A 27,795-nucleotide genomic window follows, 5' to 3' on the forward strand; every position below is an offset into this window, starting at 1 on the left:
AGCCTCCCCTGCTGCAGGGGCCGTTGCCCCCAGAGGGGGAGGTTGACCCGGTACTTGGGGATGAAGATGGGAATAGGGTGGTGAATATGGACTCCTCAGTTTGCAAGAAGCGAGGCAAAGAAGGGGGGTCCTCATCAGATAGAGGGGGGGGGGTGGGAAGAAGAAAGCCGTCTAACTCAAACATCCATGATGGCGGCACCCACTCCGTTGACGCTGGCATCAATTAACGTTGCCAGCATTAAGTCAGATAGGGCGAGATTTGCAGCCTTTGATTTTCTTGGCCGAGTTGAAGCCGACATTTTGTTTTTGCAGGAGACCAGGCTGTCACTTTTGGCAGACGTCGTTAAATCTAGGAGGGAGTGGCGACGCGGGCCCTCCTACTGGTCTCTTGCGGCTGAGCCCTATAGCGGAGTGGCGGTCCTTTTCACCGCACCGGTAACATGCCGACGGATGATTGAGTTAGAAATGGGGAGGTGCTTGATCTTAGATGTCCTCATGAGGGGACAGGAATTAAGACTAATCAATATATACGGACCCCAGAGCAAATGGGACCGTAAAAGTCTCTTCATGAGGATTAAGCCTTTCCTTTTTTCAGGTCGACAAGTTATCTTTGGAGGGGACTTCAATACTGTCATGAGACCCCGAGATAGAGGAGGTTCCGGAGATAAAAAATTGACCTACGATAGTGTAGCATTAAAAAATATAGTTAGCGATGCTCGCCTGGTGGATATCCACATCAGGCATACCCCAGGCCACTCGGGTTTCACCTATCGTAGAGGTAGTTGTAGGTCTAGGATAGACAGGTTTTTTTTGAAGGAGGAAGCCATCTCTTCACCAGTGTCCGTTGTTGAGGTGGAGTTCTCCGATCACTGTATGATTATTTTCTCTTTGAACATTGCAGAGTCCCTCCAGATGGGAAGAGGTATATGGAGGCTGAATTCTACTCTCTTGGAAGAAGCGGAGATAAGACAGGCCTTTGAGGATTTTCTTCAGAGCCAGGTACCTTTGTTGGATCTCAGTGGTACTAAGTCTGAGTGGTGGGAGTTGTTTAAAGTCCGGGTGGCAGGATTTTTCCGCAGGCTCTCGAGCCTCAGGTCCATGAGTAGGTACCGCCTATATCAGGAACTGAGGAGGAAACTCGAACATCTGGTCTCAACCGGGTGTAGTGGGGAGGAGATCTCCGTGGTGAAAGCTTTGCTCAGGAGGTGTCAGTATGATAGGCACACATCTTTAGTTCTTGAGAGGGATTTCGGGAGGTACCGCTCGCCCGACCCCTACAGGAACTGTAAGATGTCAGTGAGTCGTAAGGTTGTGACAGGACTGATTGATAGTACAGGATCTCTGAAGAGATCCAAATCAGGGATCTTGGAGGTCGTCAGATCCTTCTACTCGCACCTCTTGGGGAAGCAAGATCCAAACCGAGACGAGATGTCGGCTTTCCTGGCTGAAACCATCCCTGAGCCAGGGGTAGACCCCTCTCTCGGTGTTTTGATAGATTCGATCAAGGAAGAGGAAGTGGGATTGGCGATTGATGGGCTTGCCCTCAAAAAATCGCCAGGGCCGGATGGCTTAACATCCGAGTTTTATAAGACTTTTAAAGGAACCCTAGTTCCCCTCTTGACTGAGGTGTTTAATGAGTGCCTTTCCTCGGGTACTTTGCCAATGTCAATGAGGAGGTCGGCCTTGATCGTTTTATCGAAGGGTAAAGACTCGACCCGTATTGAGAATTGGCGTCCCATAGCGCTGCTCAATACGGACAGAAAGGTTCTCGCAAAGGTGCTGTTTAATCGGCTGGTGAAGTTTGCATCCCGGCTCCTTTCGCCGGTCCAGCATTGCTCTGTTCCAGGCCGCAGCACATTTAGTGCTGTCCTCAGTGTCAGAGAGGCAGTGGAGCAGGGAAATTCTGGTCGGTGGGAGGGGTACATCCTGTCCTTGGACCAGGCCAAGGCTTTTGACCGGGTGGACCACGAGTACCTCTGGTCGGTCCTTCTGAGGTACGGCCTACCGGGGGGGTTTGCCAATTGGCTACAGACCTTATACACTGGGGCTGAGACTTTTGCGCTGGTGAACGGTTGGGTTGGAACCCCCTTTGAGGTTGGGTCTGGTGTCCGCCAGGGTTGTCCCTTGAGCCCTTTGCTATATGCGTTCGCAATTGATCCTTTTCTTAAAAGGATCGATCGTGGGCCATTGGCGGGAGTCGGGGCCGGCCTGGAGGGGCCGGAGGCCACTCAGAGGGTGGTTGCGTACGCAGACGACGTCTCCATTTTTGTCTCCTCGAGAGGGGAGGCAGAGTGGGTGATGTCGGAAGTGGAGCGTTACTCATTGGCATCTGGGTCCAAGATCAACCGGGATAAGTGCAAAAGTCTCTGGCTGGGAGGAGGAGATCCTGGTTTTGATCTCCCGGACACCCTTCCAGAGCCTCAGGGGTCTGCTAAGATCTTAGGAGTCGAATTTGGCCCGGGTGATTACCCCAAGAAGAACTGGGAGGATAGGCTGAATCTAGTTGCCCAGAAGGTCGACCAATGGAAGGGTTGGTCCTTAACCCTGAGGGAAAGGGTTCACTTGGCCAAGGCCTACCTGGTGCCCATGTTGCTTTACCTGGGCAGTGTGTGCATCTTGCCAGAACCTCTCTGGACTCGGGTCTATAGCCTGTTCTTCCAGCTGTTATGGGGGAACAGGCTCAACCTAATCAAGAGGGAGGTTACTTACCTACCAAGGACACTAGGCGGGTTAGGTATGGTTAACCCGGTGGTGTTCCTAGTGAACACCTTTGTTAAGATCAACCTGGCAAACCTCTGGCAAGAGAGGGCTCCTTGGTGGATATCCTCCTGCAGGGGGTGGTTTCGGCCTTTCTTCCAGGAATGGGAGAGAGGAGGGCAAGTGAAAGACCTGCGTACACCTCACGGACATCTCCCGGCTTATGCCACCCTGGCGCTGAAGATTGTTCGCCGGTGGGGTCTGGAGGTGTGGGAGATCAGGACCATGTCGAGAAAATTTCTTGACAGGAGGGTCCTGATGACCCACTTCCAGAAGCCCCTGGCGCTCAAAGACTGCCCAAGTAGTGACCTCGGGGTGGGATTAAAACTTTTAAATTCAGCGAGGATTCCCCAGAAGTTTTGGGATCTGGCTTGGCGTTGCTTCCATGGGAGACTGTATGTGAGGGACAATCTAAAGTGCAGAAGCTCTGATGATCGGGATTGCCCCCGGGAGGAGTGTGGCGGAGTGCTGGAAAGCATGGAGCATTTCCTGCTTCATTGCCCTTTCAATACAGAGGTATACAAAAGGGTGGGAGCCTCCATTGGTTGGCCAGGCCTAACCAGCCTCTCCTATGCTGGGTGGGCCTATGGAGTGTTCGGAGACCTCGGTGGTAGGGACCATTGCACCTTGTTTCTAGTCAGTATAGTGGTCAGGCACTTTATGTGGAATGCACGATGTCTAGTTTCTACCCAGAAGAAAATCCTCCTAGTGGATGAGGTTGTTAGCAATATCATGGGTGACCTGGTGAAGGTGCATTCTTTGGAGGTTGGCAGATTGGGAGCATCCAAAGCCTCTCGTCTTTGGAGGGGCTTTTCCTTTTGGGTGCCTTAATGTGTCTGCCTTCATGAGGGAGGGGGAGTCGTCACCGGTGCTCAACTGGAGGTGGGGGTCTGCGTTCCGCTGAGGCACCAATAAAAAATATAGCGATAGGACTCGGAATAAGGGAAAGGTGAGGGTCAGCATAGGGTCAGCTTTCAATAGGGTCAAGAAAGGGTTAGTAATAGGGTAAGGAGATAGGGCAAGCGATAGGGAGGGTGCAGCGGTGGACGTGGTACCTTGGCCTCTGGGGGGGAGCTGGGGGGGGCTTTCCCTTCTCTCTATCTGGTGATGGGCTAGGTAAGCACTGGAAGATTTTTGTTTTGTTTAGGATTGAAATGGCAGGAAAAAGGTTTACAAGCGACCGAACTTGGTGCTTTCGGGTACGGTGTATTTTGTATATGGTTTGGTATTTGGACAGGTTGGTGACGTGTATTGTATTATAATGTAGAAATGTTGTTAGAATAGGGATAGACTTAAGGGGGTTAATAGATAGGTTGGGAGAAGGTTGGGGGGGGGGGGGTTTGCCTGACCCAGCCCCGGACTATGCGGACATGGGAGGACATGGGGCGGGGGGCTGGGCTGGGGTGTTGGGTGTGGTGGTGGGGGCCAGCATCTGGACTATGCGGACGTGAGAGGACATGAGGCGAGATGCTGGCTGGGGTGGTGGAGTTTAGGTAAGAAGGGTAAGGTTAGGGAAAGTCAAGATGTGTATAGTGTGATTAAAAAAAATATATATATATAATAAAAAAAAAAAAAAAAAATTGGGATTAGTATTATTATATTTTGGATTTTTGGGGTTATTATTATTATTATTTTATTATTATGTTGTTGTTGTTTTATTATTATTATCATCATTATTATGTTGTTTCTTTAGGCCCTTGGTTGACGCGGGTCGGGGGATTTTCTGTTGGTACTTTTGATTACGTTTATATGATGTTTGTATATATTCTAGTTATTGTTTAGTTTCGGATGAAGTGTAGATGTAAGTATATAAGAGTGGGGTGTATGTGGCCGGGTCTGGTATCGTTTTCTCTTCTCATATACAGAGATGTATATAAGAAAATTTGTTTATAAGAATTGGGTTGTGACTTTTTGGTTATATGGAATTAGTTATGTATTTGTTTTTCAGTTTATGTTTTGTAAATTTATATAAAATAAAGAGATACAGGATGTAACTCAGGATCGGTACAGGATAAGTCATGTAATGTATGTTCACAGTGACTCCACCAGCAGAATAGTGAGTGCAGCTCTGGTGTATAATACAGGATGTAACTCAGGATCAGTACAGGATAAGTAATGTATGTACACAGTGACTCCACCAGCAGAATAGTGAGTGCTGCTCTGGAGTATAATACAGGATGTAACTCAGGATCAGTACAGGATAAGTAATGTAATGTATGTTCACAGTGACTCCACCAGCAGAATAGTGTGCGCAGCTCTGGAGTATAATACAGGATGTAACTCAGGATCAGTACAGGATAAGTAATGTAATGTATGCACACAGTGACTACACCAGCAGAATAGTGAGTGCAGCTCTGGAATATAATACAGGATGTAACTCAGGATCAGTACAGGATAAGTAATGTAACGTATGTACACAGTGACTCCACCAGCAGAATAGTGAGTGCAGCTCTGGAGTATAATACAGGATGTAACTCAGGATCAGTACAAGATAAGTAATGTAACGTATGTACACAGTGACTCCACCAGCAGAATAGTGAGTGCAGCTCTGGAGTATATTACAGGATGTAACTCAGGATCAGTACAGGATAAGTAATGTAATGTATGTACACAGTGACTCCACCAGCAGAATAGTGAGTGCAGCTCTGGAGTATAATACAGGATGTAACTCAGGATCAGTACAGGATAAGTCATGTAATGTATGTGCACAGTGACTCCACCAGCAGGATAGTGAGTGCAGCTCTGGTGTATAATACAGGATGTAACTCAGGATCAGTACAGGATAAGTAATGTATGTACACAGTGACTCCACCAGCAGAATAGTGAGTGCAGCTCTGGAGTATAATACAGGATGTAACTCAGGATCAGTACAGGATAAGTAATGTAATGTATGTACACAGTGACTCCACCAGCAGAATAGTGAGTACAGCTCTGGAGTATAATACAGGATGTAACTCAGGATCAGTACAGGATAAGTCATGTAATGTATGTTCACAGTGACTCCACCAGCAGAATAGTGTGTGCAGCTCTGGAGTATAATACAGGATGTAACTCAGGATCAGTACAGGATAAGTAATGTAATGTATGTTCACAGTGACTCCTCCAGCAGAATAGTGAGTGCAGCTCTGGAGTATAATACAGGATGTAACTCAGGATTAGTAATGTAATGTATGTACACAGTGACTCCACCAGCAGAATAGTGAGTGCAGCTCTGGAGTATAATACAGGATGTAATTCAGGATCAGTACAAGATAAGTAATGTAATGTATGTACACAGTGACTCCACCAGCAGAATAGTGAGTGCAGCTCTGGAGTATAATACAGGATGTAACTCAGGATCAGTACAGGATAAGTAATGTATGTACACAGTGACTCCACCAGCAGAATAGTGAGTGCAGCTCTGGAGTATAATACAGGATGTAACTCAGGATCAGTACAGGATAAGTAATGTAATGTATGTACACAGTGACTACACCAGCAGAATAGTGAGTGCAGCTCTGGAGTATAATACAGGATGTAACTCAGGATCAGTACAGGATAAGTAATGTAATGTATGTACACAGTGACTCCACCAGCAGAATAGTGAGTGCAGCTCTGGAGTATAATACAGGATGTAACTCAGGATCAGTAATGTAATGTATGTACACAGGGACTCCACCAGCAGAATAGTCAGTGCAGCTCTGGAGTATAATACAGGATGTAACTCAGGATCAGTAATGTAATGTATGTACACAGGGACTCCACCAGCAGAATAGTCAGTGCAGCTCTGGAGTATAATACAGGATGTAACTCAGGATCAGTAATGTAATGTATGTACACAGTGACTCCACCAGCAGAATAGTGAGTGCAGCTCTGGAGTATAATACAGGATGCAACTCAGGATCAGTACAGGATCAGTAATGTAATGTATGTACACAGTGACTCCACCAGCAGAATAGTGAGTGCAGCTCTGGAGTATAATACAGGATATAACTCAGGATCAGTACAGGATAAGTAATGTAATGTATGTACACGGTGACTCCACCAGCAGAATAGTGAGTGCAGCTCCGGATTCAGAGTTTCCACCTGTATTATATGATCCTCGCCGCAGACATCAACAACCCTTCAGTACAAGTGCAATTTCTCACTCATACACGCTCTATTAGAAGAAAAACATTGCTACGCATTAGGTTGGTTTTACAGGAGAAAACGTTTTGGATCAGTCTATACAAAAAGCAACAGTGCCCCCAAGTAATCAGGTCGTAAAAAGAACTGCATGTGATAAAGTTTACAAAAATGTTTAACCCCTATAGGACATGGATAATTCTGGCATTCAGGTTGCAGCACATTGTTTTGTTTAAAAAATTCTGCCAATTTTTTTACATTTCATTTTGCAGTTTTAAGTAACAACATAACAGTCCAGTCACAATACAGGCATCAAAACACATTCACCAATATAGCAAATAAATGTATCAATATCGGGGAATACACCAAAAGTATCTAGGTTGTAGGTTTAGTGCACATTCGGAGCTGCCGTCGCTTATTCTGCCATAGTTAATGGTAAAAACAGAGCTAAAAGCAGCGCCATTCCTTCCTGTTAAAATTTGTCTGTCGGGCAACAGTTAAGGCAAGTGTGAACAGAGCCTTATATGTTAACTCTGGGAGGGCGTTTTATTCTTACTATAATGCAGTAACGAGCGCTCGTCTCTGTACATTGCCCCTTGTGAAAGGAGCAATCGAGCGCCGATCAAAGAGCTGTCTCGTTGATCGGCGCTCGTTTCCATGGCCTGTATAGGGACATCTAAAAGGACCTTTAGTCCCAGGGTTGTCCCATAAAACCCATCAATGCCTGTCAGGCTGATTATAAGGGGCCAAAAGGGAGCAGCTTGCTCCTATTGATGCTGCGATCGCTATCGAACCGCAACATCCCAAGGGTAAAATGGACCCGATAAAAAAAGAATTGTGCATGTACGAGAAAACCTCCTTTAGTGGATTAGTTCGCAGATTCCTCGCTGTATACCATGAATTCAAGATAAAACCCAAAGGGGAAGATTTATTAAAACTAAGGAATGGCAGAGCAGTTGCCCATAGCAACCAATCAGGTCTCTGAAAGAATCTGCCTGGTTGCTATGGGCAACTGCCCCACTTTTTCTTTGCACCAGTTTTGATAAATCTACTCAGGGTCCTAGAAGAGACCCCTGCATATACAGTGGCATGCTGACAGGCAGATCTTCAAGAGGAATTCTTCCTAAAATTAAAAAAAAATCTATTCACCTGTTACTTATCTATGTTGCCTACAAAATTATTTTAGAATTTCTCCATTATTAGATATCAGATTAATGGATTTTCACGGTACGTTTATTACAGAATACTTTATTTTTAGAATTGTTCAATTAGTTTGGATAGTTGTAGTCTAGGTGCGGTGAGTACCACGTATAGATCACTTACCTTGCCATTCAGGACGATGTTCTGGCTTCCACACAATACAGACTGCCGGCTGACTTTATTTCCGGAGGCCTGAGGACAGAACGTACCAGAAGTTTACAGAGTTTTCATTTCTCACTGAAGTTCTAAATATTAAGATGTGAATTGTATCTACAAGTCTCCAGTTTGGATGTAACTTTATCTAAAATATGAGGGGATTACATTGTAAGGAGCAGAGGTCGCGGTAACGCCTGGAAACGCTCTCGATTCAGTCTAATGCGTATTTCTATACGAGGACGACTCCGCTTCGGGCGGTGCTGGACCTTTTCTTATGCACTACTTTTAATGCTGAATGTTATCGAACAAGTGCGGGGCGGCTTGAAATGACATCAGGCGCCTGGCACACATTGACCAGTAAGCAGCAGCTCCTAGGCGCGCCAGGCTGACGGGTACCGAAGTCACTCAACTGCCCCGCACTGGCGAATCTTGTTCGGTTTGATCAATTATTTTCTCCCGGTTTAAACTGCGTTTGCATCATCAGGATGCAGATACAGTTGAACACAATGGTAGAGCAGGGAGCCGTATGGTCCCTGCTCTAGCATTCACTCTGTATCGCTGAGCACGCGTCAGTGACGTCACCGTGCCTGTCTGCGCCAATCTGCACAGACCATCTCCTCCACTCGTCATTAGAACTGGGTTAGGTGAATATGTAGGTTATTATTTTTCATCAGGCACTATTGGGGGCAGCTGTGGGGGCAGCTATTCGGGACTTTATACTGTAAGGGGTGCAGCTACGAGGGCATTATACTGTGTGAGGGCAGCTATAGGGGCATTATAATGCGTGGAAGTCAGTTATGGGGCAATATACTATAGAGGCAGCTATGGGGCATTATACTGTGGAGGGCAGTTATGGGGGGAATTATATTGCGAGGAGGACAGTTATGGGGGCATTATCCTGTGTGGGGGCAGTTATAGGGCATTATCCTGTGTGGGGGCAGTTATAGGGCATTATACAGTGTGGGGGCAGTTAGAGGGCAGTTTCAGAGGTATATTATATACAGTAGTATACAGCAGGCTCAGGGGGATAAATATTAAATCAATGGCGTAGCATGCAAATAGGGGGTGTGGCATGCAATAAGGGGTGTGGTCTAGATTAATCGCTCAATAATTGTAATCAAAGTCACATGTTCAATTAATTGTGATTTTGATTTAGGTCATAATCATCCAGCCCTAATCTATCTCATATCCATCTATCATATTTCCACCCCTCTGTCATGTCTATCTATATCATATATATATCTACAGTATCTATCTATTTATCTACCTCTCATACCTATCTAATATCTCTCTCTAAATAAAAAAGGCAGCACTCCGGACTTGCATGAAATAAAGTGGATTCTCAAGGTCCATTGAGAGCAGAAACGTCGCACATTACGGGTGAATAACGGATCCACTTTTTTCATGGAAGTCTGGAGAGCTGCCTTTTCTATTTCTATTGATGATTTTGGACATTTTGCCACGGTAAACCCCAGATATAACTTTTTGCTGCAGTTACTGTCTTTGATCCATACTTTAAGGCCAGATTTTCACAAACGAGTGCAAACTCGGACGTGAAAAACTGCACTTTTTCACATCCCGTTTTCAGGGATCCCCATAGACTTGAGCCCATGGAGTGATCCGTGAAAAGGGAAGAAAATAGAACGGGTTCTAACAATCTGTTGAAGCAACGGCAGTGTTACCGGCCCCATTGAAATACATGCGTTTGTGTGACAGCCCTTGTTCCATTCCAGCCCCGCCTACTGATCGCAGGGCCCCCCAGTGATTTTGGGATGACCCCTTTAATAATGAATATTTCTACCAGCTTAAAGGGGTACTCCACCCATAGCCCATCATTGTTCAATATGGAATATAAGCATGTAGCAGCATTACAGAAGATACACAAGTATGATAAATAAGACATGGCAGACACCACAAGCCTCCATATATAGCAGATACATGACATATACAGTAATATGATGAATGATGTAGGCGTGGTTATGGAGTCAGCACACATGATACGTGTAGTACAGGCTGTCACGTATACACAGACAGGACTACGTCCCCCATCATGTATCACACTCACAGTCTCTATATACTCGGACTTATTATACAGCAGCTCGCTCAGCTCCATGGCTTCTCCGGCGTGACGTCACTTCCGCTCCGGCCCGGGAGTCATGTGACGTGGTCATGTGACCGGTCCCGGGCCGAGGAGGACGCTGGAGGTGACGGCGTTCAGTGATGACGGCCGCCTGTGTACGTACAGAGAGATGCAGCGACTATACGGGACTGTGTCACTACTCTATACATTGTAGTCAGGTTGTACTGTATACTGCGCCATAGTACAGTAAAGTTGAGAAAAAAAAAACTTTTAAGTGGGTTTTTCAAGAAAAATGTTTTTTGTTTTTTTTTTACGGACATTCAGCGTTAATATTCGTAATGCAACTTTGCTCGCGCCATAAAAAAATGTTTACGATTTGTCTACGACTTGCGGTTTTTAGGGTGTGATTTGGTGGCGGGTCGCGTGCGAGTATAAAAAACAGACGTAAACAGAGAATGATCCACGTTTTTATAAAAAAACGTATATACGCTCGGATAACACAAACGCGATGTGAATTGGGCCTTGGGTTTTGCGACATCTAAAAGACACCCGAATAAATAAAAACGGATGTCGTGTCGCAAAATCCTTAGGATAGGTCAACAATATCAGATGGGCGGGGGTCAGACTCCCGGCTGACTGAAGGGGCGACGCATGCCGCGGCCTCTTTGTAGTTTACCGGACACTGCGCTGTACACTTCCGTAGTGGCGGTGCCTGGTCATTCAGTACCGGTCCCGACCCGGCTGCGGGGTGCTGCAATGCCAGGCGCTGCCACTACGGAAGTGTACGGCGCTGTGTCTGGTAAGCTACAAAGAGGCCTCGGCGTGGTGAATGTGGTCGCTTCATGACACGGCTTGACACGACATGAAAGTCGCAGAAAATAGAAACGCTGTATTTTTAGACACAAAAAGACTATATAGTCTTTAAAGGGGTTCTCTGACTTTTATACTGATGTCCTATTCTTATTATAGGTCATCGTTATTAGTTAGGTGGGGGTCCTACTCCCAGCACCCCCACCGATCAGTGGACTGAAAGGGCAGCGGCGATGAACGCTGCGTCCTCTTCAAAGTTTACCTGGCACAGCGCCGTACACTTCCATAGCAGCTCTGGCTGGGATTGCAGTGCCCTTCAGCCGGGTCGAGACCGGGACTGCAATTCCAGACACCACTGCTACGGATGTGTTTGGCGCTATTGCCTTGCAGCGCTGGGGTCCTGGGTTCAAATCCAACCAAGGACAACATCTGCATGGCGTTTGTATATTCTCCCCGTGTTTGCGTGGGTTTCCTCCGGGTACTCCGGTTTCCTCCCACACCCCAAAAACTTACCAATAGGGAATTTAGATTGTGAGCCCCAATGGGGACAGTAAGTGTGGACCTCTGTACAGCGCTGCGGAATATGTTGGCGCTATATAAGTAACAGAAATAAATAAACTACGAAGAGGCCAGCGGCGTTCCTCACCACTGCCCGCCCCTTCAGTCCGCTGATCGGTGGGGGTGCTGGGAGTTGGAAAGCCACCTATCTAACAATGATGACCTATCCTAAGAATAGGTCCTCAATATAAAAGTCACGGAAAACCCCTTTAAAGGCTACGCAGGCAAACTCGCGTGCAACTTGCCACCAGGAATACAGCAGGTTTGTATTTTTGCGGCTACTCTGTGCCATAAAGCGACCACATTCACAATCTTCACTTGCAATGTTGCATTGCGACCAAAATCGCCATGTAACCCTAGCCTGTAAAAATGTATCCTCTGACCCTATGTTTGCGGGTGACGTGTTTGCCAATGGGATGTGACATTCAGTGGTCATGTGACCCAGTCAGGTGGTTGCAGCGTGTAGGGGCTGTAACGTTGTACCCAATGGTCCAGTATTGAGACGTTCGATGCATCTGGCGGGGAAAACATTGCAGTTGACCATAGTCTACACCGTATTGGACGTGTCGTGATGTGCGGCATCGTCGGATGATGATCGTGGCTATGCGATGCCACACGATGGCGTCAAAGTCACACGGACAATACAATAGCGCTTCCCCTGTATTTCTTTGGAAACCGATGTACATGATGGCGACAGTTGTTTACGTTGACTTTACTGGAGTGTCGAAAAGTTTCACATTGTCACGTGACTGCTGACAGGAAGGAGCCGGTTGGTTCTAACGTTCGGTACCGATCTGTCAGCAGTCACAGATATCTACTACAATGAGCAGGACATTCTTTATTTCCCTGATGTTCATGACGTCTTCTCGCTTAATTTTTTTCAGCAGGACATGGAAAGCGTCCCGGAGAAATATCTCACCTTAGAAGAAAAGACGAAGGTACTGAATCTCACCCTGTACAGTACATGTGTTTAAAAGCCGTCGCCAGATGTATTAAAGGGCACCTCCATTTGTGATCTCACACCTGAGACGCTGCTGCAGGTAGGTGGTACAGTTGCCGTGGCAACCGTAAGATTCCAGACAGTATCATGCACAAGTGCAATACTAATTAATAGGACCTGTGCACGATACGCTACAGGCGTCGTGCAGTTGCCACGGCAACTGTACCACTCAGTGGGCTGGAGTGTGTCTCTCGGGCCGATGTCCGGTCAGGCAAGAGATCACAAATGGAGGTACTCTTTATATATGTAGGGTATCTGTCAGGCTCTGTACACGTCACGTTTGACATCTAAGTTCGGCATATGCATCGAAAAAGCTCCACAGGTCCCCATTGATCCGCTGTAAGCCAAAAGTTTGTCCTTGTCATATGTCTGGGAGGTCTGCGTCGTTTTTTTCCGGCATGGAATACCATAGTGGACAACTCTTTTCAATACAGTCATCCGGGAATTTTTTTTACCACACAATATACGTTTTTTTGGGCAATCAGACACTATGGCCAATATATGCCTATACAGTGGGATGTGTCTGAGGAATACGTTGGAAAATACTCTCGAAGTATACCGCCGCTAAAAGGCTCTGACGTGATGTGAACAGAGCCTACCGTGTTTCCCCCGAAAGTAAGACAGTGTCTTACTTTCTTTTTATCCCCAAAAGCCCCACTATGTCTTACTTTCGGGGTATGTCTTATATTGTAAAAAAATAGTCGAATTTTTTTTTATTTTTTTTTCACAAACTTTATTTAACTGTTTTACATTTTTTTTTTTAGTCCCACCAGGGGACTTCACTATGCGATGTGCCGATCGCATATATAATGCTTTGGTATACTTAGTATACCGAAGCATTATTGCCTGTCAGTGTAAAACTGACAGGCAACCTATTAGGTCATGCCTCCGGCATCGCCTAACAGGCAGATGCTGAAGGCAGACCTGGGGGTCTTTGTTAGACCCCCGGCTGTCATGGAAACCCGACGGCGACCCGCGATTTGTTTGCGGGGGCGCCGATCGGGTGACAGAGGGAGCTCCCCCCTCTGTCAAACACATTAAATGCCGCTGTCACTATTGACAGCGGCATTTAATGGGTTAAACTGCCGGAATCGGCGCGCGCTTCGATTCCGGCAGTTGCAGCAGGAGCAAGTGCAGGGGACGGCGCGGTGACGTATGGAGAGGGGGGCGGCGCGGAAGTGGGCAGGAGGCGGCAATACCCCCGTGTTTCCCCGAAAGTAAGACATATGTCTTACTTTCGGGGTACGGCTTATATTAGCCGACCCCCCTGAAACCCCCGATACGTCTTACAATCGGGGGTGTCTTACTATCGGGGAAACACGGTAAGATGCTTCAACTGTTTCAAATGAATATAGTGGGGTGTCCCTGCACCCATGAAAGAGGTTGTGTTATCAAGATAATCCCGTTTTACAATAAAGCTGGCCTGACGAATCGACGAGGGACCTGCTACTACAACCCCAACGGCTCTCCACTTTGACAAATTTTTTGGCGTTCCCCTCTATAACGTCCATATGCCCTAAATTGGCATATGGAAAAGGGATGTCTTATAGAGATTATGTGACCGAAGGGCTGAAAATATGGACTTGTACCCCCTCAGCCAGTCATGGCTCCCTCCAGCCTTTTGTTAAGAGGATATGGTATTTTTCGACCCATTGATCAGGCTATTCAGGGCATCTAATAGATACCTTAAAGGGGATGTCCAGGCACGGGATACTTTTTGATACTGAGGACCTCTCCACAGAATAGGTCATCAGTATATGATCGGCGGGGGTCTGACACCCGGGCCCCGCGCCGATCTGCTGCTCCACATGCCTCCGGGCACAGGATGTTATGCAGTGTTCAGTGACGGAAGCCGATGGCTCCTTGTACTGTATAGCGGCTGTGACGCAGTACTGCAGCACGGCCACTATGCTGTGACCGGAGCCATCTGCTTCTGGCACGGACATCCGGTCCTACGTGGCAGCAGAGCAGCTGATCGGTGTGGGGAACGGATGTCGGACCCCCACCGATCATATACTGATGACCTATCCATCAGTGTGAAAAACCGCCCCATGCCCGGACAACGCCTTTAGATTACAGGAAACATCAACTAAAATGGAGCTGCCTGTCTCATTGCAGTTATTTAATATGGTGTTATGTCCTGCCAGCATTACCGCTCCACCACCACAATGTGAACAAGATGGCCGCCACTCCGCAACACCGGAGCAGGGATAACAAGACGGGTTTGCTGGGGTTCATTTATGATGCACTTTACCAGGGCCGGACAAATGGCCAGTGGCCAAGTAGTCGATACATCTAGAAATTCGCTGCTGGTGCCTAACATTTTGGGTTGCTGTTCATTCATGTTTGTGGAAGTTCGATTTGCCTGCCTGCTAAAAACCAAGCTCTTGTAGTAGATATTAAAATCTATATTATATTATGATCTATTTATTTTTTATTTTCCAGCTGAAGGAAAGACTCGCGTTACTGAAAAAAGAATATAAGAAGACAGTTACCCGTTTACAGGTAAGCACTAAGGGTAAGGCCCGACGGGGCAGCATTGACACGGCTGGAAGCTGGGCCGGCACACAGTTTACAGCGGTTGTCAAATTGCTTGTTAATGGCCGCGTGGTGCGGCGGAGAAAACGGCTGTTTACCTGCAAAATTGTGCGGTCATTAATGAACAGACCCTTAAGGCCGCACTATTTTGCAGGTAACCAGCCGTTTTCCCTGTAGCCATCAATGAGCATTTTCACAACCCACGCCAAAAAGCATGCGGCCGCATCTATGACGCCCCACGAAGCCGTACCCTAATATGTGTGGCTGAATTCAGGCTGGCAATGATGATGCTTGTCTGTGGGCACGCTCGTGTAGGGTTTGTGCTAAGAGTTTTGCTGCGCCTGCCATGGTGACAGAAACTCTCCTGTTGAGGCGACCATTGACCCTTCATTATATGGGATTCTTATTTTTTGTTTCCATTTAGAGATCCCAGAGAGCTGAGAGGGTGAAAACACACGTCAAGAAAACTATAGAAGAGCAGAACCGATTGTTAAGCCAGGAATTGTCCAATCAAGATAGTGTTTCTACAATAACAGGTCAGTGATCTCTGAGGAAAACATCATAGGCGCTAAGGAGGGCTATACACGTTTTTTACCTCTGAGGGTTTGTTACAGTTTATCAGTCTACGATGCAATATATAAGTTAAAAGGAATCGGCCACATAGACCCCTTTAAATTAGGGCCAGCTGGTGCTACTTTTGGTACCGCACCACAAAAATGTTTGCTATATGCAAATGGAGTGTAGCCATGATGGTTCACGCAACTATTACTGGCTGGTCTGTCTGTCACTGTGACAGATTTCCTTTAACTGGTTGCCGACACAGGACGAGTATGCTCGTCCTGAGCAGCGAGCACTTCGCGCATTAGGACGAGCATACTCGTCCTGTGTGACAGCCGTCTGTGCCGTCTCTGTGTGTGCGATCGAGAGCGGGGCAACGGCTGTAATACACAGCCACGGCCCCGCTCTGACAGCGGAGAGGAGAGAAACATCTTCTCTCCGCTGTTAACCCTTTGAACGCCGCGATGACAGCTGATCGCGGCGTTCAAGGAGAGGGGACTGCACATTGATCGCGTCACAGAAAATAACTGTGACGCGATCAAAGCCCACAACTCATATGGCCAGACAGCCCAGGGTCCAGTGAAGGACCCCAGGGCTGTCTGAACATATTTCCTGTTGTTAGGGCATACTGAGGTATGCCCTAGCAACTGCCTGTGTACGATCAGTAACAGGCTAATGTACTGGCATATAGATCTATGCCAGTACATTACAGGTACAAAATAAAAATCAAAATGATAAATCCCTTTATGGGATTAAAAAAAAAGTTAAATGAATGTAAAAAAAAAATAATGGTAAATAAATAAATAAAAAGTAAATAAAATACACAGAAACACACATTTTTTATAATAAATAAACTTTTTAAAATATAAGTCCCAAAACATGAAATAATATAGACATATTTGGTATCGCCACGACCGTAACAACCTGTACTACAAATGTATAACATTATTTATTATGATCGGTGTATGGTGTAAAAAAAAAAATATTAAAACTGCTGCACAACTGCTTTTTTTCTGCATTTTTATCTAATTAAAAATTTATAAAAATTAAACGATAATGTATTTGTACCAAAAAATGGTACCTACATAAAGTACAACTCGTCCCGCAAAAAACAAAGTCTCATACAACTACGTCGTACAAAAAATAAAAGCGTTATGAGCGTCGGGATGCAAAGAGGGAAATTTAAAAAAAATTGCTCTGTCCTCAAGGCTAAAATTGGCCGTGTCCTTAAGGGGTTAAGCAAAGCAACAGCACAAATCTCGTCTTTGACTCCACAGTCTTAGCTCTTACCTACGCATGTGCATTGTAACAAACCTTCAGCTGTGTAAGGTCAGTACAGGTTTTCCTCCTCTGAAAGTAAATGGTAAATCTTTCCATTCACTGACAACAAGCACTGAACTTTTCATTATACAATGAGGTCAAATTTGCCATAAATAAACAGAATCTGTCATTTCCTAGGTCCTGTAATTGACACCAGCAATGTTTCATGGAACGTCACCGAGCCAACACAAAGCATCGACACTCCATCAGCGGACAAGGAGCGAAAGCCATGCGTCAGCTTTAACTTGGAGCCAGAAATCCTCCATGGTAACAAGGGGTCACCACCATGTTCTGGAAGTGAAAGTAGCGGTCAGGAACCCAGCGCAACAAGCAAGGCGGAGGCAAGTGAGTCGTTTAATCCAAACCATTGCAAAAGGAGTCGGCTGAGATTAAACCGATCTGCAAGACGAGACTGCTCAGAGTCCAGATCTTCAAGAGTTCAGGTCATTAGTCCTGTGAATAGTCCAGAAGGACAGTGTAATGTCATAGAGCCTGGAAGTACAAGGGGCTCGGCGCTGTTTACGCAGGATGAAGCCTTGAAGACAAATGAGACCACTTACAATTCTATTTCGGAGGTTACAAGACGTGTACAAGTGTCTCCTGTGTGTGAGAATGACCTTGGTGTGAATGTTCTGGCACAGCAGCATAATAATATGGAGGCCACTAATGCTCCTGCCTCACCAGTGTTTAAGAAGTGCCTTAAGGAGGATGTTCCCACCACTATAAACCTTTCTTCTGAGAATATAGAGAAGGTTACGCTGGATACTGGACAATCTCAGAAAGTAACTACAGATCATTCTACAGGTGATCAAGATTTTAACACTATACAATTAGGTAAAGAGCCAGCACAGAGTAGTATAGATAATATTCATCGGTGCCTGACGGATGACAGGTTGCCCTCAGTGACAGAATTTTTTGGGGGAACGTCTCAGGATCTGACATTGAATGCCACCTGTGAGCTCCCTGCCATGCCTCACGTTGCGGACACCTCATCTACTTCTCCTTCCTTCTTTGAGAACCTCTCAATTCCAACAGTGAAGGACTATGCAGAGCCCTGTACAATGGAGGAAGAGCGTAGCCCACTTGACTCTTGCACAATGGTCGAAGGACTTTTATTCCCAGTGGAATATTACGTTAGGACAACACGCCGAATGACCAGCTGCCAAAGAATGGTGGACCTTGAGGCCGTAATCAACAACCACCTAGGCACGGCCAGGAAGAGTACAAGAGGTAGACCACGTCGGACCAGCACCTCATTAACTCCTCTACAGGTCAGTGGTAGTCCTTTAAGCACCCCCGGTCACATGTCTCTAAATAACAGTCTCACGAGATCCAGACGTGGACGAGGTAGGAAATCGTGTCCGGCATCACTGTCTTCTGGACTTGACAAGATATCCGTGCAGCTGAAATTTGGTTCTGATATCAACCCGATAGCCGATTGTTTTCAAGGTGTGAAAGGAACTTATGAGGAGAAAGATCTAAGCAGCAAGAAAGTGGAGGCTGTGACCCCGCAGTCTAAAGGAAGGAAGGTGTACAGTTTAGGAACTCAAGATGATGGCAACATTGGGTTACACGCCTTAACTAACGATTCAGAAAAGAGACACGTATATAACCTCAGGACCTCAACGAAAACAAACGAGTCAAGTAGGTAAAAAAGAATAATGGTTGGGATGTAAGGGTGTGAGACGGATATAACTACAGTGTGTCTGTACTAGTATACATAAGACACTGCGTACATACATTACATTACTTATCTTGTACTGATCCTGAGTTATATTCTGTATTATACTCCAGAGCTGCACTCACTATTCTACTGGTGGAGTCACTCCGTACATACAATACATTACTTATCTTGTACTGATCCTGAGTTATATTCTGTATTATACTCCAGAGCTGCACTCACTATTCTTCTGGCAGAGTCACTGTGTACATACATTACATTACTTATCTTGTACCGATCCTGAGTTACATCCTGTATTATACTCCAGAGCTGCACTCACTATTCTGCTGGCAGAGTCACTGTTTACATACATTACTTATCTTGTACCGATCCTGAGTTACATCCTGTATTATACTCCAGAACTGCACTCACTAGTCTGCTGGTGGAGTCACTGTGTACATACATTACATTACTTATCCTGTACTGATCCTGAGTTACATCCTGTATTATACTCCAGAGCTGCACTCACTATTCTGCTGGTGGAGTCACTGTGTACATACATTACTTATCCTGTACTGATTCTGAGTTACATCCTGTATTATACTCCAGAGCTGCACTCACTATTCTGCTGGTGGAATCACTGTGTACATACATTACATTACTTATCTTGTACTGATTCTGAGTTACATCCCGTATTATACTCCTGAGCTGCACTCACTATTCTGCTGGTGGAGTCACTGTGTACATACATTACATTACTTCTCTTGTACTGATCCTGAATTACAGCCTGTATAGAGCTGCATTTGCAATTCTTTGGGCTTTAGAGCTGAAATCTCCCAGATTTATAGCTGGGTCAAGCTTGCTCTGTTGATTTGTGTTCTGGGAGGTGTTTTTTGTTTTTTTACACCAGGCACTGTGCAATAATCTAATGCGAAAGCGTTTGTCAACAAACATGCTGACGGCTTCAATTTACAACTAGCAGAATTGTGAATGCAGCTCTGCACTATCATACAGGATCAGGACAAGATAAGTACAAAGTTATCACTATAATAATGGCTGCTTAGTCTGGATACAATAAATTTGCTGATATTTTTACATCTCCATCTTCTGTTAATGCTCTTCCTCTCCTTATTCTGAAGGTTCGTTCTCACATCTTTCCAGCGGCAGGTTCAATCTACATCATCACATGCGCCGTTTTGACACCACAGATTTCCATTTGCCTGACGAAGACTTCGGGCTCCTTAAACTCCAAAAGCTGAAATCAACAAATCTCCTGAAGCCATTTGTCTTAGAGACAACCAAAGAAAATAAAAAATACAGAAGGGCCTATAGCACCGACGACTCATCAACGCCACTCACTGCCTACTCAGCACTGCTACATGGAGCAGCGGGGGCCGGTACTTACGCATCACAGAGAGACTTAAAACTGGTAACACTCGGTAATGGCTTCCCAAATGATGAATGGTGTCTCGAAAGTAACCGAGCCACTGTGGGTGACAATGTGCCACTTCCTGCATCTAAAGATCATGGGATGGCATCTCAGACTTTCTTTACTAAGGAAACCCCAGGGGTCTTCCACCTCTCGCCCTCAAAAAAGAATGACGAAACTTGTACCCCTGCGTCTCCAGTCAAGGTTGAGGAAGTCCATTGTGATGCCCCCAAATATTTTGCAGATTGGGAAAGCACTTGTTCTAATGCGGAGGTATCCACACAAGTCTCACCGGCTCTTGGCTCCTTAGATCCTGAGCTCAGCACTTCTACTCTCGATAACATTTCGCTGGAAAGACTAAGAGGAGGTTTTGTTGTCTCAAGCACAAATATAGAGTCTGCCGAAGCTACAAAGTCCCCCTCAGAGACCAAGGCAACCCCCAACCTGCAGTGTCCTCCAAAGAAACTGACGTGTAGTGTCCTCCTGTCAAGCTCAATGTGTTCTGTCCCTCTAGATACTGCTGCAGAGGGTCAATCCACAGGGTGCACACCCGGCTTCCCTATGTTGGGTTCAACGCCCGCTGTCTTGTCACCGCAGTGCAGCAACTCTCCTGCACCGTGTGAGGAGCAGACGACCATAAGATCCATGAAATTCCCTCCAGAGGAAAGCGTGCCATTGAATGATGAGGATGAATTGGTTGCGCAGGACAAAACGGACTACAATCAGTATGGTGAATTATTACTACCTCCATCAGGGGGCGCCACACAAGTGTGTGTTAACCAGATGGAGAAGAAACATTGCAGTCATCTAGAACATGATGTAAGTTTTACTGATGACCTGTCACTTATCGGTGGGGGTGAGTTCCCTCCCCGTGTGTATTCTCAATCATCATATCGTGGTCTTACCTTGTGTGTTATACGTCAGGCCTATTACTCCTGTCTGCTTGTGGAGTCCTGCTCTCTTGTTTCAGCACTTTTCTTATTTTGTATCATCTTGTGTTTGTACTTGTTACACGGTTTTATTTGGCTCGAATAACACAATCTGTTCATTCCAGGCAAGTGGATCTCATCATTGTAACACGGAGCGGATGTTGGGAGTTGATCGTCTTCATCTTGTCTCTGAAATTAAGGTCAGTATATATTCAGATTTTGAGCATAGCTGGTGTGGTAGTCACTGTCTATCTAATCTAATATCTATATCATGTGTCTATCATTCACATGTATAATTATCTATCTATCTATCTATCTATCTATCTATCTATCTATCTATCTATCTATCTATCTATCTATCTATCTATCTATCTATCTATCTATCTATCTATCTCATATCTATCTATCTATCTATCTATCTATCTATCTATCTATCTATCTATCTATCTATCTATCTATCTATCTATCTATCTATCTATCTATCTATCTATCTATCTATCTAATTGTCTGTCTATTATCTATCTATCTCTTTTCTTTCTCTCTTTCTTTTTCTCTTTTTTTTTTTTTTTTCTCTTTCTTTTTCTCTTTCTTTTTCTCTTTCTTTATCTCTTTCTTTCTTTCCTTTTTGTTCTTTCTTTTTCCTTCTCTTTCTTTCCTTCTCTTTCTCTATCTTTCTTACTCGGTCTTTTTCTCCTTTTTTCTCTTTTCTTTTTCTCCTTTTTTCTCTTTCTTTCTTTCTTTCTTTCTTTCTTTCTTTCTTTCTTTCTTTCTTTCTTTCTTTCTTTCTTTCTTTCTCTCTCTTTCTTTTTCTCTTTCTTTCATTCTTTCCTTTTCGTTCTTTACTTTTTGTTCTTTCTTTTTTGTTCGTTCTTTCTTTCTTTCCTTCTCTCTCTCTTTCTCTATCTTTCTTACTCTCTTTTTCTCTTTTCTTTTTCTCATTTTTTCTCTTTTCTTTTTCTCATTTTTTCTCTTTTCTTTCTCTCTTTCTTTTTCTCTTTCTTTCTTTCCTTTTCATTCTTTCCTTTTTGTTCTTTCTTTTTTGTTCTATTTCTTTCTTTCTTTCTTTTTCCTTCTCTTTCTTTCCTTCTCTCTCTTTCTCTATCTTTCTTACTCTTTCTTTTTCTCCTTTTTTCTCTTTCTTTTTCTCCTTTTTTCTTTCTTTCTTTTTCTCGCTTTCTTTCTTTTTCTCTCTTTTCTCTTTTTTTCTCATTCCATCCTTCCGCTAGTTTTAGAGTACACCTCCATGCACATTAGTATAATCTATAATGATATTATTTTTGCAGGAGACTTGCGGTGGGGGTTGTCCTGTAGATCTATGCTCTGTTTGGTGGGAATTCTCTGGTTGTAAAGATCTTTGTATTGTATCCGCGGGTGAATACTCTGTCTGTCTTTGGAGACCCCAAGAAGTTTGGAAACGCGTTCACACGTGGAATTTTACAGAGGTAAGCGGGTGACAGATCCTGCGCATACGCTGCGGCTTTCACTCCTGTGGATATCGTGATTTGCTGTCTTCTTATTCTAGATGCCAGTTATCCAAATTCTTCCGTTGTCCCAAGAGAAGAACATGGTGTGCGTCGCTCTGGGAAATCTGGAAATTATGGAGATCTGGTAAGAGGAGGAACTCCGATGAAGGACATGTTCACTATGAAAGACCTCTTATAGACGGGGCAGAATCATATTGTGTCCTTGTAGCCCTGCGCCATGTTAAAGGAATATACTCCGCAGCAAACACAGGGGTTTATTGGGGATTCCCTTCTATGAGGCAGATTAGATAGACGTTAAGTAATTTTGGCTCCTGCACCTGCAGCGTCCATGTATTACAGTGGTCCTTATCGGGGAAGTATCGCCTGACAAGCCTTCCCTCGGCGGTCGCTGATCGCTGGACTGGCTATTTTCTTCATGAGACTTGTTTACTTAAGATATTGATAGGAAGTTCTTTTGTTCGGATCTCCTTATATATCTATGTACTCCACTCGATGGAATAAATAGTGTGACGCAGCGTGATAGGTTACCCCAGCCCCACATGTTACACTGCAGTTCTTTATCCTACGGGGTGTATACTGTTCTTTCCTTCATGTTTATTACAACTGTATGTCTTTCGCACAGGGTGTTGTCTTCACATCCAGAGCTGCATACCTGGGAAAATCAGTTGGTCAAACGTGGGCACATCAAGACTGCCCAGGGTCTGACTCGACACCGGCTCGTCAGCAGTAGCGGAGGAGGAGACAGTCAGGTGGTGGAGCTTTGGCAGCTGTCCGAAAACGGAAGGTAAGAGATAACGTAACTTACTGTTATATTGTTCAGCCTGGAAGAGACTACATCGAAAGTTTTTTAATCTATTAATAATGGCACCTGGATTAGCAAATGTTCTGGATTACAGGACTTCTATCTATCCTATCTATCTATCTATCTATCTATCTATCTATCTATCTATCTAATATCTATCTATCTAATATCTATCTATCTATCTATCTATCTATCTATCTCATATCTATCTATCTATCTATCTCATATCTATCTATCTATCTATCTATCTATCTATCTATCTATCTATCTATCTATCTATCTATCTATCTCATATCTATCTATCTATCTCATATCTATCTATCTATCTCATATCTATCTATCTATCTATCTATCTAATCTAATCTAATCTAATCTAATCTATCAATCTAGCTAATCTATCTATCTATCTATCTATCTATCTATCTATCTATCTATCTATCTATCTATCTATCTATCTATCTATCTATCTATCTATCTATCTAATCTCACAGTCACAGGAAAGTAGCCGGACAGGGATATATCTGATTATCTGGGATTGAGTTATACAGTAATGTACTCTTATGGATCTATCTTTTTGCAGTGTGGTTGGTTCGCATACTCTAGTGGCCCCTAAAGACAGCGTTGTGGTCTTCTCGGAAGTGGATGGCGAGAGGAACGCTCTGGTTGGGTCTACTGTGGACAACAACCTAGTTCTCTGGTGAGACTGGTATTTGCACTTTGTTTTAAAGTTCCACTAATCCGGCACCTGTTTTTCAAATTTGTTTTTATTCAATTGACAACATTTTAACAACCATACAGCATCCATTCCAAATGTCAAATATTATACATGTCATAATAAGGCACAGTGGAGCGCCAGCCATGCGTACCCTGATCCAAACCTCTGACACCAAGGTCTCTTACTGCAGGACAACTGACTGGGGAATCTTTCCTATCAAACGTAACTCTCTGAATTATATGTCTCCGCTGAGTATAGGCCATCTGGCACCTGTTAATCCCGAAATACTGCTAAACTGGCATGTGATTGACTTGATCCTGCAGAATACGGTTATATCTCTTGGCCTATAAAACAATCAGAGTACGGATAAGGGCCCTGCTATCCAGTCCCTGCATGTATAATAGACCAACAGATATAATGTAGGCCTACACTGCTATATCTCCTTTGCTGCTTTCTCCCTGCGCTACTCAACCTGTTCTGCCACCCAAGACTCGCAAGATTTCTCTACTTTCTGATGCTGGACGATTGGATTTTTGCTGCATTGAACCTTCAGGCCGATTACAACACAAGACATATCATATAATAAACATATAATATTCGTTTTTTGTTATATAATTTGTGCTTATAATGATGATTTTCTACGTTGCAGGAATTCAGTGACCGGACATCTCTTGTGCACATTTTACGTCGGGAACCTTTGCTCTGACCTCACGTGTCTAAGTGCAATATCTGACTCGGTAAAAACACTCCCTGTTTGATTTAATATATACAGTATATAAAATGTATAATCATAAAGCCGTGATTTTACCGCAACCTGTTTACATTAAACTGTAGTGTTTACTGCTACGAAATACCTTATGTATATGAAAATAGCGCCATCTACAGGCTAACACAATGTACCCTGGTTACGTGCCACTGGAATTCACAATGCAGCCTTTAGGGCATGCTGGGAGTTGTAGTTTTCCTACAGCCCAAAGAGCTACAGGTTGGAGATTGCTGAGTAACACTATGGACTGGGTTCTTTCAGTTGGAATTTCTTTTATCAGCAATGATGCCGTTACATGTTTTTAGGTTAAAGGTGTTTTCCCACAAACACATATATCCCCTATCCACAGGATAGGGTATATATGTGTGATCGCTGGAGGTCCGACCGTTGGGACCCCCAGCGATGAGGAGAACCGAAAATCCCCCCGAAGTGCTCCATGAAATGGAGCGCTGGTGCGCATGCTCGATTTGCGCTCCATTCGTTTTTTATGGAGCTGCTGGACACAGCGGTCTCGGAAATCCCATAGAAATGAATAGAGCGCTGGCTGAGCATATGCACCAGCGCTTCACTCTCATGGAGCACTTCGGGGTCCTAGCGGTTAGATGCCAAGCGATCACACATGTATCCCCTATACTGTGGATGTGGGATACATGTGTTTGTGGGAAAACCCCTTTAAATAGTAAAGCTATTCTTAAAGTCAGCCTGCATTACACATAAAATCTACAACCAGGCAGATCTCACTTACTTGAGCAAGTCTGCCAAATACATTAGTGTCTTCTGCCTCCTTCCATCATGAGCCTTCTTCCTTACTAGCCTTGTCACTATGTATGCATAGGAGCTGTATACCCAAAACGGTAAGATATTTTTAATCAATACTATTCGCATAGATGTTTTTTTTTTTTATTGTAGATGCATTGGGAAAATAAAAAAAATATATATCCTTTATGATTTTATTTAGCAGTGTATCTTGATAACAGATCAGAAGCTACAACTGCTAATACCAGCTATTATTAACCTGCCCATAGAGGTGGACATAAATGGCATTTTCCCCTCCTCCTCTCCCCTACTGCTATGGTATTATACTCATGAACCAGGAATATCAGGATGAACAGTACAAATTTATTTTACCGTTGAACGTATTTATATCTGTTCTTCATTTCCATGTCAGGGGTTGTTGTTTTTGGTCGTTGGCAGCTTGTTCAGCATGCCCTGTGATGCCACTGGTAGCTGTATATTCAAACTGATCGCCACCAATCCCCAGGAAGGATCGGGTGCTGTTGTTATGGCCTACACGCTCCCAGAGGGACTCAGTAGCAGGTAAGAAGACTTATTGTCACACCGTATAAAATAAACCATCACAGGAGAAAGAGAATTGTAAAAGGGCTTGCAGTCAGTGAATGGTTAAATTCAGAGGCTGGAAACCTGTCCCGAACTAGTGCTGATCCCACAGTTGAGGTTTTGTTACAATGTGTTATTGTAGGCGATGCTTTGTGCTAAACATTACAGCAGTATAAATCTCTCCTGTCGGACTCCTGACTGGAAACTCTAGATTGACACATTGTAACAAACTGCAGCTGTATGAGCAGTACGTTTTCAGCCTCTGAATATAAACAAGATTGTTTCCATTCACAGCCAGCAAACAGAGAACTTTTTCATTAGACTGACTTAAGTTTTATTTATATAAAATCAGAACCCCCCCCCCATTGCAGATAGTTGGTCTCCTGATAGAGACTGATCCCACTAAATCCAGCAGCGGTAAGGCCCCGCAGTCAACTACGATCAGCAAGAATACGCTCATTGGATCTTATGGCGCCATTTGGAATCTATTTTCAGAAATGCTGATGGTTTTCCATTAAATCGATGTTCTTTGTATGAATCCATTGCGGAAATATTAAAGAAACCTCATTAGTAAAGCTTCTAAATAACCACATAGATGATGTGGCAATACTTTTTATTAAAGGGGTCTTCCGCTTTGGGGAATCTTTGTTTTTTTGTCAGAAAGGTCCCCTGACAATCAGCTGATCAGTTGCTGGGACTTGATCAGTGGTAACCTGCAGGGGAATGTGGCAGCCAGTGTTTAGATAACCTGCAGCGCCACCACAGGGGAAAATAAGTATTACCATTTTCATTAAAATCATTGGCGTCTCCATGTAATGTATGGACGTGCCGGGTCCTCCAGAGCTACTCTAAGGCTAGATTCATTCGAGCATAGCAAACCTCGGAAGTGAAAAACTGCAGTTTTTCATGTCCGAGGTAGATTCTGGCCGCACCTTTGTGGGAAGCGTTATCATGCATCCCCCATAGACTAGAATCTATGGGGGGGGATGCGTGAAGCGCAAGAAAAGAGGACCTATTTTTTGACTGACCCGTCACACGCTGCATTGAAACAACGGCGGTGTGAACGGCCTCATTAAATGACATAGGTCCGTGTGTGACGGCCATTGTTTCAACGGTAGTCACCCGGACGTATGCAACGTTCGTGTGAATAAGGCCTTAATAGATGAAGGTCCTGGAGGAGTTCCCCCATTAAACACATTATCCCATGCTTTACTTTACGGATTATACTTCAATAGGGTAATTCTTTTTATTGATGCGGATTTAGGTACCTGGAAGGTGATGTGAAGAAACAAAAAGCAGCATCCGTATTGACTTGTGGAAGCATTGCACTCTGGGATTTACCCAGAAGCCACTGCTCTGCGGTGCTCCCCCCAGACTCGGATGCACCCTGGTGTCTGGTTCGATGGGGTAACATGCCTTCTTGTTTACTTGCCGGACGTAAGGATGGAACCATCTGCGTGTTTGAGTATAAAGACGACACTTAAAGCCACATGTTCTGTATTGAGAGGATATCTAGAATTTCTAGAACTAAAACCAAAGGATCCTGACGGCCGTCTGTCCCCTTTATATCTCAGGTTCTGGACAGGAAGAA

General features: G+C 44.6%; 2 protein-coding genes across 2 annotated transcripts in view; one reads left to right on the top strand and one right to left on the bottom strand.

Moving 5' to 3' along the window:
- DCTN5 (dynactin subunit 5) overlaps window positions 1–10,389 on the bottom strand; it is a 27,860-nt gene extending 17,471 nt beyond the window's left edge. Inside the window, exons 1-2 of the mRNA XM_075830502.1 lie at window positions 10,283–10,389; window positions 8,185–8,253 (exon numbers count right to left, since the gene is read on the bottom strand). Of these exons, the coding sequence (XP_075686617.1) occupies window positions 8,185–8,253; window positions 10,283–10,330 (117 nt within the window). The 5' untranslated portion in view covers window positions 10,331–10,389. The remainder of the gene's footprint in view (window positions 1–8,184; window positions 8,254–10,282) is intronic.
- Window positions 10,369–27,693, top strand: PALB2 (partner and localizer of BRCA2). The gene is made up of 14 exons (XM_075830501.1): window positions 10,369–10,452; window positions 12,550–12,603; window positions 15,111–15,170; window positions 15,628–15,739; window positions 17,220–18,725; window positions 19,881–20,989; window positions 21,225–21,299; window positions 22,383–22,541; window positions 22,622–22,707; window positions 23,206–23,367; window positions 23,966–24,082; window positions 24,750–24,837; window positions 26,035–26,183; window positions 27,469–27,693. The coding sequence occupies exons 1-14, from the start codon at window positions 10,438–10,440 to the stop codon at window positions 27,686–27,688; spliced, it is 3,912 nt and encodes a 1,303-aa protein (XP_075686616.1). The 5' UTR covers window positions 10,369–10,437; the 3' UTR covers window positions 27,689–27,693.
- Window positions 27,694–27,795: the final 102 nt, after the last annotated feature.

Source organism: Rhinoderma darwinii, chromosome 6, assembly GCF_050947455.1.
Source record: "Rhinoderma darwinii isolate aRhiDar2 chromosome 6, aRhiDar2.hap1, whole genome shotgun sequence".
NCBI lineage: Eukaryota > Metazoa > Chordata > Amphibia > Anura > Rhinodermatidae > Rhinoderma > Rhinoderma darwinii.